Source organism: Aptenodytes forsteri, unplaced genomic scaffold, assembly GCF_000699145.1.
Source record: "Aptenodytes forsteri isolate BGI_AS27 unplaced genomic scaffold, ASM69914v1 Scaffold173, whole genome shotgun sequence".
NCBI classification, from domain to species: Eukaryota; Metazoa; Chordata; class Aves; order Sphenisciformes; family Spheniscidae; genus Aptenodytes; species Aptenodytes forsteri.
Genome location: NW_008794449.1, coordinates 1,046,385 through 1,057,974, shown reverse-complemented (window position 1 = coordinate 1,057,974; position 11,590 = coordinate 1,046,385). Strand labels below are relative to the sequence as shown.

At 47.7% G+C, this 11,590-nt stretch overlaps 1 protein-coding gene across 1 annotated transcript in view; it reads left to right on the top strand.

The window, feature by feature from the left end:
* Positions 1 to 10,249, top strand: part of LOC103908113 (store-operated calcium entry regulator STIMATE-like) — a 26,119-nt gene extending 15,870 nt beyond the window's left edge. Inside the window, 6 exon segments of the mRNA XM_019474897.1 lie at positions 893 to 1,005; positions 2,087 to 2,170; positions 3,306 to 3,422; positions 9,352 to 9,371; positions 9,373 to 9,463; positions 10,136 to 10,249. Coding sequence (XP_019330442.1) covers positions 893 to 1,005; positions 2,087 to 2,170; positions 3,306 to 3,422; positions 9,352 to 9,371; positions 9,373 to 9,463; positions 10,136 to 10,249 — 539 coding nt within the window.
* Positions 10,250 to 11,590: the final 1,341 nt, after the last annotated feature.

Below are 11,590 nucleotides of genomic sequence, written 5' to 3'. Positions count from 1 at the left end.
GCCAGGGGAGGTTTAGATTGAACGTGAGGAAAAATGTGAAAGATGAAAGAGTGGTGAAACATTGGCACAGGCTGCCCAGGGGGGTGGTGGAGTCCTGGAGGTATTTAAAAGACGAGTAGATGAGGCACTTAGGGACATGGTTTAGTGGGCATGGTGGTGTTGGGTTGACGGTTGGACTTGATGATCTTAGAGGTCTTTTCCAACCTCAATGATTCTATGATTCTATTCTATGAAAGACAAATAGCTGTCCTGATGAAGGGAGACTGCACAAATGGAAGTGGGGTGCAGTCTTTTGCCTTTCTGCTCTTCTCTACATCAGTTTGCAAAGATGCAAAATGAGCTGCAACTAGTAAGGGATGCAAGTCTGCTAAGTTTTCTCTAATACAAGTCAGATATAATGATTCTATGATTCTATTCTATGAAAGACAAATAGCTGTCCTGATGAAGGGAGACTGCACAAATGGAAGTGGGGTGCAGTCTTTTGCCTTTCTGCTCTTCTGTACATCAGTTTGCAAAGATGCAAAATGAGCTGCAACTAGTAAGGGATGCAAGTCTGCTAAATTTTCTCTAATACAAGTCAGATTTTTTTTTTAAACTAGAAAGATTTGAGCTTAGATCTTGGTATGTTTTGATCTTCAATGGAGTAATGCCTTCTAGACCAGGCAGGGACACCAAACCTTACTACCCCAGGCATGTGTTCCTACAACTATAGGTAGAAAATCTCTCCACTAATTTTAAGTTTGGTATTGAGTATTTGTCCCAGTGCAAGTTCTGCGGTATGGAAACACTTCCCTGTCTCTCTAATCAGCTCAGGTATCAAGCATGAGGCAACTTTTCTGTAGGGCTGTCTCCTCCTGTCCTCTGTCTTGGATTTAATGTGCTGTTTTCCCAGGTGACCCTCCACAAGCTGCTGCCTGGATTGGCCAGTGTTTCCTCTACTTGCTGATAATGTTTTTTGAGAAGACTGTGATTAGGCTTGTCCTGCTTATCCCTGGTTGGACAAAGGTGAGCTCCTGAGCTGTATTTTTCTAGCCACAGTTGCTGTGGCTTGTTTCTTGTCAGCTTTGCCTTATTAGTGGTCCCCATCATCATAGGTCTTTAATCCTTATGACTTGTTGACATCTCTCTGTAATCATTAGCTATTACTTAAGTTTGGGGAAACATGACTTTCATAACAGTTTGGCTTTTGGTACATTCTCTTGCTAGTCAAAAGCTAGTGGAATAAGATGCTGCCTTAATTTTCTCTTCCATCCTTGGAAGGATAAAATAGGCTGGGCTGGCAGCTGAGCTACTTCAGTTCTGCCAGAAGATTTCTACATTATCTCATCAAGTCAGTTCATGTTGGTGCTTCCTGATCCCATGCCTAAACTAGGGGGACTCTTAGAGGTTAATTTGGAAAGAACTAGCCCAGTAGTATGCTGTCCTTCCCCCCTCAACTGCTTCTGTAATTGTGTTGATCATGAGTTTCTCTTTGAAAAAATAATAATCCTGTGGCAGTTGTGCCCTCCTGCCTGGTGGCAGGTAGGCGTGGTGGGTATAAAAACCAATTCTGAGTGTTAATGGGTAGCTCCAGTATTGAGTGCATTTACAGGTAGTGCCTAGTACCTCACAGGCTCATGCGACTTGACTGAGGAGTTGTTTACAGCAATCTGGGAGCCCTTGTCTGTTCCCGTTAAGGGCTTGTCCTTCTAACCCAGTAGCCTACAGTGCTGACTTGCGCTGAACAACATGTTCGTGTTTGCGCTGCTATGTCCAGAGATGCTGCTGGATTCCTCTTCATGCTTATCACGCGTGGCTGGTGTCCTTATTTTGCAGCTAGGTTCCAAGGAGCCAAGGAAAGTCCCACCAGTTGTCACAGGTAGTTAAGCTGAAAGACTAGCAGTACTTATTTCTTGATCTGTACAAAATCCTGTGTTTGGCAGCTGGGCTAAAGGAATAGCCCATGCAATCTTTCTAAGAGCCGGGCTAAAGCAAAGGCTGCAGAGCCTTAGCTGGGAGACTGCTGGTGTAAAAGCAACCAGTTTGCAGCAAAGATCTTGCAGCAGAGCTGTTCAAATAATGCTTCTAAATGCTCTTTCCTCTGCAGCTTCCGCAGATCCTCCTGGGTTACATCCCAGGTTCCCAGCTGGAGCTCGCCCTGGTCATGTTTGTTGTGCCTTTTATAGTCAATGTAAGTGATGCCTTTGTAAGCACTGGGTGGCGTGGTTTGGAAATTATGGGTCCCCCCCCAAGGGGGAGTGTGTACAGGAACTGGCTTGGGGCAGCCTTGAGTAATTGAAGTGGCTGGGACGGGGTGGAGGGGAGTGGAAACAAATGTATTTGTTGCCATGAATACACAAATATGTCACTACTGCTCTGCCACGGTCTCTGTTCCTAATTCCTGCTCCCTTGTCCAAGCTGCTGGGTGGCTGATTCTTTGAAGAAAGCTGGGGCTCATTAGCTGAGGGCTGCATCTCAGCAGCAAGCTACAGGTGTGGGAATGCCCCAAAGCCCTCTAAATTCCTATAGGATGGCTTGTGGGTGGTGACTTTTGGCAACCTGCCAACCTAGCCGTTTGGCTAGGCTTCAAACTGTGTTACAGCAAGGCAAGGTGTTCAGGTTACCCAGAACTATTGATCTTCACAAAACTAGTTTGGCAGAACCTCTTGAAAGCTCAGCTTTTTTGTGGTTCCCCTGATTCTGGGTAATCCTTGACCTGCTGCTTAGTTCCTGCTAAGATGGGAAGTGAGAACATGGTGTTAATATTCAGATCCCCCCCTGGACAAGGAATGAGTCGAACTCTTTTCAGTTTATCCCATGAGCATTGCAATGGATGCAGCATTGGCAAAGTTGGGTTTACCTGCCTGTGCTACCAGCCTCTCTCCCCACCCCAGGCTGCATTTCCTTATTTGAAAGCAAACTCTGGTTCTCAAAGAACTGACTGGTGACTGATGCAGACGAAGCAGGTGAACCTGGGATGGAGCTTGGTTCAATGGTTATTTCCTGGTGGAAACTTGGCTTATCGTGGGGTGGTTATTTCCTGGTGGAAACTTGGCTTATTGTGGGGGTTTTGTTTTGTTTTGTTTTTTCCTTCACTGCGTCTTCAACAGCTATGGAATCAATAGGATTCAAGTGAGAAGGGATCTCAGGAAGTTGACTCATCCAACCCCCATGGACACACTTGATGCAGGGCTAATTTAGATATTAAATTAGGTTGATCAAGGCTGGACATCTGGAGAAACCAAAAGGAGAAGAAATAGCTATGATTTGAATGACTTTGTATTTTGGTCTCTGCAATCTATTCATGCAACTTCTTTCTCCTCAAGGCCATTACGTTCTGGGTTGTGGACAGCTTGACCATGAGGAAACATAAGCAGAAGGATACCCTGGACATCAATGGATCCACAGAAACTCCTTGGGCTAGGAAGACTGAGGAATCTCAGGTAAGACCGAGGATGTTCTGTGTTGGAGACCAAACTGCAAGCTTGTGGTATGGTCTATGTGCTTCACCACAATCATGCAACGTACCATCATGTTGCCTAGACCTAGGGTGAGGCTTTATGCATGTGAACGATGACCCTGCTAAGTCAAACTGACTTTCCATGCCAGTAGCTGATGTCAACAGAGGCATGTTTTCTGGGATGATCTGGCCCTGTCTAACAAAGAGCAATATTACAGCCTACAAAGTGTGGCTGAAATATTGCCCTAAATGATGACAGTATCTTGTGAGGGATGAGCTAGCCTTTGCACTAACCTGTGTGGGCTTGTTGGAGTGACAGGCTGAAGCTGGTGGGTACCTCTCCACCATCTCTTTCAACTTTCCCATTTTTAATTGTAACTAATCTTGGCTTAGAAGAGCTTGCTTTCCTTGCTGTAGTTGGTAGTATCCTTTTTAGAGGACAAGGCCTAGCTGGGAATCCTATTTTTGTCAGCATTTGGTATTTTTGTGTGGGTGGTTTTTTTTTTTTATTTTGGGGTTTGGGTTTTTTTCAGCCAGATGATGGTCCCTTACTGTAGGAAGCTGTATTTTGTCAAGATGAGCTTGACACTTAAAAGTTAGGGGGGGTAGGAAGTGCTCCAGTCCCAGCAGACTTTGTTTTTGTTAATGACGCGTGGTTTGCTGGGCAGGTGACGTCTGTGCTTCTCATCGGCTTTTGGGCAGAGACCACAACCTGAGTCGCTGGGTTGAATTCCCTTCCTTCCCCTGGCACCCAGACCCTGTTTCAAAGTGCTCTGTGTACGACTGCTGATATCTGCAGCTCACTGGTGAGACTCGCTGAGATAAGATAGCTTTTGGCAGTTGCAGGCTGGCTCCTGGACTAGCTTCTGCCGAGGAATTTAGGATGAATAGAAATAGCTCTTGCTTTCTGAGAGCTCTTTTATAAAGAGTAACTCTGCTCTTTTACCGATGGGTGGGATGGCCAATGACTGGTGACGTTGCAACGCACACGGAGGTAGTAGTGTTTAACGGCATGCTTTGCAGTCTGCACAGCAGCGATGGCTTCCACGGCTCAAGGGTGCAGCAGGGAAGTGGCCGCTGCTCATGAGGATGTGGTGTTGGAGGCATCCTCCCTCTGGCAGGAAGGGCAGGCAGATAGGAGCAGCTGTTGAGACAAGTGAGTCACTCCTCCTGGCCCGGCCTCCAGATAAACAGTTGTAGCTTGGCGAGGTCTCTAGAAACATGCGAACAGTGTGCCCCAGGGAGTTTCCCAAGTGGTGTCTGTGGTGAGGGCATCCTCGAGAAATCTTTTATTGTATTGGAGAAAGGAGGGAAGAGAGGCCTGAGCTGAGCAGTACCAGTATGGCTTGATAGTTGTGCATTGAAGCTAAGAACTCATACCTAGGATGTGAAGGTGGATTAACTCTGGGTGTGAACGTCTCCCTGGTTATGGCACAGTCCTGGTTTCTTGGTGGTGAGCGATGTTCGAGTGGTACTTCCTTGAAAGAGCTAGGTTGGAGGTCTGCTCCAAGCGTGAAAGTGGTGGTGAAGATCTGCCTTACTGACTGGGTATGCCAGTGTGTTCCTGAAGGTTTAAGATCAGTTAAAATTACACTGGCTCAGAAACGAGGGTGAGGAGGTGGCATCTCTAGTTGAGACACCAATCTTTCAAACCTAAATTTGGAGTATCTAGTCTTATAGGTGGCTTGCTGCTGTGGATACACAGGTGGTACTACAGTTAATGGTTTTTCATGGAAATGGAGCTGATCCTCTGCCTTGCTCCACTGAAGGCGGGGCAAGTGTTTTGTGGCCTCTAGCTCAGTTTTGGATAACCTGTTAATCTCCAGAAGCTAGGAAAGGCTCTTCTGGTAGCTCAACTAGACTGGTTGTTTCAAGCAGTGGAAACTGGACTTCCACAGTCTGACTCTTGTTGTCAAAGGTTTCTTCTATCTTCAAGTACTTGACTCTCTTTCTCAGACAAATTCTGCTGAGACGTTCAATGTGTAGGTCATCTGTCCATCCTGAAACCCTCTGATCCATCGCTGCAGTGGAGCTACCAAGGGGACTGGTTTGTACCTGGAGCAGTCTACAGGGACTGCCTCCTTTCTGCTCAGACATGTTCCTGGTGCCTCCGGCCCAACAAATAGTTTGGGTAGAGAAGGCAGGTAATGAAGAAATACAGAAGTGGGTGACCTGCTTTTCTAGCTCTGTTTCTTGGCACTGGGCCTTGAGGTATAGCCATAGGCTCCTGCTTCGTGTGTCAACTTTTTAGGCTATGAATTAAAGATTATGTTGGCTGGCTGGGCCTTACAGCTGGATTGGATGGAATTTAGGCTCGAAAACAGAAAATGAGGGTATGCTGGGCTTGTTGCTGCTAATAACCTGTTCAACTGGGGGAGTTTCTTCCCTCCCTGTTGCCCCATGGAGAGAGAGGGAGACTGAGAAGTATCTCTGTACAGGGCAGAGCTGGCTGAGGCTAATGTGTCTCGCAGTTATCAGGGTTCATCAGGGCTGTCTAGCAGCAGGCGCCAACAGCTCCCCATCATGCTGCCGTCTTGAATTTCAACCCTCTGCCTATCTCGCCAATAGAGAGTGTCACTATTTTCACTCAAACTAGCAGTTTGTGTTTGGAAAAGGAAGGGGAGAGAGGAAGGAGAATGGAAAGGGCGGGCTGGAGTTAACCTGTTAAAAACCCCACACTCAGTATTTTCTACAGGGAATAGCAGGAAAACGCAGCTTTGTACCAAACGTAGGCTTGGTAGACCAGCTGGGTGGCAAGAAGAAATCCAGCAACCAGCAATCCTGCCACTGGTGTGTGTCACTCACTGACTCCATGGCTGCAGTGTAGACCAAAGAACTGACGCTCTTGTGGGCTTTAAGGCTCTTCTGGTGAGCCACAGATGTGACGATGGGCTCTTGCTTGTAATGGAGCAACTGCTGAACTTTTTTTACACTGAAGCTCTGAAAGGGATAAACTCACTCTTATGGCTGGAAGAATTTCACCATTCCTTCCAAGTCAGTCTTAAAGCTTTCTGTTGTTTCAGACTTGTGCCCTGCCTTAGTAAATCTTCACGCAGTCTTTTTTTTGCTCTCTCATGGGATGGAAAGAGATCTCTCAAGGGTGCCAGTCTGAATCCAGTGCAGTTCAGGCTGGGGAAATGCATTCATCTGCGTGGCCCTCACTTCTGCTTTGTATGTGTCCTGCCCTTGACCTGAGTCTCTTTTCCCTTGCCCTTGCAAGTGCCAATAAACCTTAGATCTTATCAGTGATTTCCTTGTTTCCTCCACTCAGGAAAACAACTCAGTTTTAATAATGTTTTATTTGATCTTTTTTTGAACTTGTTTCTAGTTTTTTTTCCCCAAGGGCGGCGTGTGAGTTTCTGCTCCTTTCCTGAAGGCTTACATTTTCAGAGACAAGCCTTTAAGCAAAATTTGGCCTAATAACAGTGGTACTTGTGAGACCATTAGGGTGAAACTAGAGGCTAGTTGAAGGTTGGGAGGAAAGCTAATATACTACATGGGGACCTGCCTTTGGTCAGCATGGAGTTCAGCACCTATCCCGATTCCCTTCATAGGAGCTGTGACTTTTGGCAAATCCCTAGGCTGAAGATGCTGATGAATGCCAATACTTATGTTGCTTGCTTTTAAGTACTGAAGAATACTCCAAGACCAACTTTGATTTGCTCGTTGCTTAACTGAGCTCACCTTGAGCTATTTAAAGATCAGCTAAGGTGCCTGGTCCTTACAGGGAAGCTAAATGAAGGTGGGCATAGAGGTGCCTCTGGAAGGAGACTCTCCCACCTGTCAGCCCTACTGACTCATGGGAACTTACCTAAGGTCAGATGTAGGAGGACAGTGGGGTGGTTCCTACCTCCACACCAAGCTGGTGGAGCTTTAGGCAAACAGGTTTCCACCACTAGCAAGGAAATGGCCCCAGAGCTTCTTTGTTTTACAACCTGTGTCACAGTTCTCATCTGTCTGTGCAATCTCTCTCTCTGCCGCTGAGATGGATTCGTTATCTAAAGGGTCTGCTTGGATGGAGTACCATATCAGTACTCTTCCCCCAGACAGAAGGGGTTGGCAAAGCACACGGGCAGCCCTGTTTCAGTAGTGTGACCCACGTTGTTTTGCAAGCTGCCGGCCTCCTGGTGTGGGGAGGAATGCATGAAGTCTTTGAGGACTGCTGAGTGAGACAGTAGCACATTGTCCCAGACTGGGAAACCGTGGTCCATTCCCAGCTGTGCCACCGACCTGCTGTGATCCTGACCTGGATGCATCTGCAGGGGAAGCGCCTTGTCCAAGTTGTGCTGAAAATTCCCAAACTGGAGTTTGGCTTGAAAAACGTATCTGAGGGTATGTCCCATGACTGTCATAGAGATGAGGTGCCGTCTCATGATGAAGCTCCCTGAGGAACTGTGGAAAGGTTACTGGGGGACTGTTGGCTCGAGTGCTTCATACAAGTTGTATGGTGGGCAGGTAGCAGCCTGAATGGGTCTGGATGCACAATGCTTAGTGCCTGCTCAGTCAGCCACGCTTGGCTGCAACAGGATTGGAGTTTGCAGCTGAAACCCACTGAAATTACCAGTTCATTAGGCCCCAAAACTAACCTGTTGCAGCCTGTCAGAGTTCAGTGACAGAGTTCAGTTCACATGCTGTGTGTGACTAATTATCCACCCATTTTTTCAGGTTCAACAGCATCACAATATTAATATGATAAACAGAGGAAATCTTCACTTGGAAGAGATGGAAACCTTCCAGGGTGTGTCTTGAACCAAAAAAAAAAATTCCTTGAGAGCAGTGGGGGGGACACAAGAGAGCTTAATCTGATCTATTGCTGTCCTTTGAGTGTCTGACGTGCTGCTGCGAAGATAACAACATCGGATGGAGGGGCTGGAGTGTGCGTGAGGGTGGGGAGGAAATCTTCCCCTGCGGCTCTTCTATTCCTTTGAAGTAACTGACTCACTGCAGTTTGTTTTTCCTGTTTAGTCATTTTGTTGCTGTGGTGACTGGCCCCATGGTGCTGCCTAAGTGCTAACAAGTGGAGGGCATGTTAATTCACAACTGTGCCCGGAGATAGCCACAGATAAGACTAATTCCCCCATGCTCCTCGTTTAGCCCAAGCTCCAGGACTGGCTGAGTTGTTGGGGACACTCTGCAGGCGAACGTGCTTGGCTGAAAGCCCCTGCAGCATCCCTTGACTTGTGCCTTTGAGCTGGAAGGCTGCGGTGAGTCAGGCACAGGGAGGTTTCATAGTTCATTGGTTCAGTCTTTGGAGCAAAGTGGGGTCAGATGGGGCTGAGGCTTGGGTGAGAGGTCTACACTGCCTTGCTAGAGGAAGCTATGTCTGTGGGGGTGGTTGTGGTACCTGCCCCTTGTCCCTGCATCAGCCATGAACTAATGATGCTGTTTGGGTTCTGTGATGGGCAAGTGGAGGAGGGGAAAAGGGCTGCTGGCATTGCTCATCTAGGGAAATAAAACTGGAGGCCCTTGACTGTGTTGTTAGGCTTGTGCCCCTCTGTAGAGTTGGGGGCTGAGGTGCCAAGGACCTGGCCAGGCTTCTGATGTGGGTGACTAGTGTTTACTGGAAATCCCATGGTTCAGCTGAGATCCTGAGAACTGCTGGGCATGACACAAGCTGTTGCACAAGGGTTGACTGCACCTCAGCTGTGCTTAGAGGTAGCTACTGTCAGCTGCACTGCACCTCAGCTGTGCTTAGAGGTAGCTGCTGTCAGGGGTAATGACAGTAGGGCTTCTCTTGCCCAAAGCTGGGTGTTTGAGGTAAGAAGGGGTAGGATGGGGTTGAGCAAACAATCTGTCAAGCCGTGAATATTACCCATGCAAACTGCTCATCCATCCATCCTGCTGGCTGGCACTGGGTTTCAGCTCTTCTGCAGCCATAGCCTAAGTAAAATCCGGCCTTTTTCCTCTTCCAGATGATGTGGCTGGAGGATGCCCCACGCGTGGCTCCGTCTGCATTGTGCAAACGCTCCAGGCCGGTGGCAGCCAGTTAGCTCAAAACAGCCTGTTGGTAGCTTCAAGTCTGAAGTTAGCTACTGAGAGCGTAGGTGTTCCTGGAGGCAATGGGCAGCCTTTTGATCACGCAGCAAAGCTGTGGGCTTTCTTACCTGGAGAGGTACTGGTGAGAGGTGTCAGTGCTCTATTTTGGCTCCCACAATTCAGACTGAGCCAGGAGCTGCTGTGCCAGGTAGAAATAAGGTGCTACCAGGCTAGGACACCACTCCTGAGCTTGCTGGCCATGGCTGAAGCTAACCCTGTAGCTCTGCTTGCTCTTCTGGCTGAGCTCTGGAGATAGCAAGCAGCTTGGGGGCCTGGGAAAAGGTCTACATTTGCTACAGCTGTTTACCAAATATGTGGCCTAGTTTTTGTACATCTCTACTGAGGCTGCAGCCTGGCCTGAACATGCATGTCTACATGTGAGCCCTGTCCCATGGTGAACAGAGCTTTTAGCTGCCTGTTCTGCTCTCAAGGGGGGTGGGGGTGGGGGCTGGGATACCAGGTCATCACGGTGTCTGTGCCCAAATCAATCTGGCTGTCATTGGAGAGATGGTCAAGGTGACCTTGAGACCTTCCCCATCTGCCAGAGAGGATTAGATCTTGCAGCAGACCCCTCTAGGGGTGCTTGACCCCTTCAACAAGCAGTATCAAGAAGAGCTGAGAACTTTCACTCCATCAGCATCTGTCTGTTCTCCTTTCTAGGCATTACTCTCTCCAGACATGGATTTTGATCAGTCTGAAAGCGACGAGGATATTTCAGGACTCCACGGAACGAACTAGAAGATGAAGCAGTCCAGCTATCAAGTGGTCATCTGACAACACTAAGGTGGAGGAAGGGAAGATGCACTGTGATCCTTGAGCTGGCCGAGGAAGGGCAGGGTGGGGAATGCTAGTTCACCCCTATGGATCTGCAGAGATCCTTTTGCCTGTCTCATCTAGACCTATCCTTCTGCAGCTGTCTCTTTGGGATGGTATCTGTGCCTCCTGTACAGGCTTGAGCAGTATCTGCTTTACCTGTCTGACACTAACCTGTACACATGCAGGCACGTTGAGGTTAGGGGTATGGATATGTACTTCCCCTGGCTGGCCAGCTGGGTGTAACTTTTTGTCAGGGCTAGAGACTGAAATCAAAAGATTGTCTGCTATTTTTATAGAAAAGAGAAAACAGAATCTATCCTGTACTACCTGAACTGTGACACTTTTATATGCACAATACTCAAAAGAATTGGTTTGCAATATGTACTTAAATGTCTTGAATTGGGAAGATTGTCTCAGTGGATTTGACGCTTTTTACTGTTTTATAAGGAATGCAATAAATATTTGACCTAAAACTGCTTCATAAATGAAATGCCTTCATGTGCTTAATGTTTTGCAAAACTCTAACGCTGTAAAGGGGAGGAGGGGGATCTGTTGAAATATTCCCCGACCAGTTCCTTATAGGGCAGATTGTCTTTCTGCAGTAATGCTATCCTAGTAAACCTACAGAAGAAGAGCTGAGCCACGGTGCTGAGTTTCTGTAGATGGGTTGTATGAGCCACGTCAGTGCAAAGATCTGATGCTGCAGCATCAGCCTGGGCTGGACTCCGGACTGGAACAGACTCGGAGATCGATCCCAGTTGCCACCTTACAAGTGAGTCTTTACCAGGAACTAGAAGTTGACTACTTTCCTTTTACCTAGTTTAAAATAAACATAAATCTCTGCAGGACCTGATTCAGAAACTAGATCTGAAGAGTCAACTGAAGCCCCATTCACCAGCCCTGATCTTCTGGGGGTAAGGGAATGGCCTCAGGTAGGACTGCTGCAGGAGAAGACCCCTGGGTCATCCCAGATCTGGCACCTTTTGCTCCAAGTGTGAGGTGCAGGGCTTTGCCCTTGCTCTCGTGTTAACATATTGTATTCATCTATAAACACACAAAAATGCGAAACACTTTGCAGCTCTCCTGGGGAGAGAGAGAGCACAGAGCAGCTGCGTAATGCACTCCCAGGCTGGGTGCAGCTGTGATGAGACCCATACAGAGTCCAAATGGTGGATAGTCCTCAGAGCAGGGCCTGACCCAGGATCCACTGAACTGAAGCAGTAGACTCTGAGCCATAGACAGACTTTGCTTATTGCAAGACAGTCCCCAGAGGTGTTGGGCAGGAATTATCTTATTTTT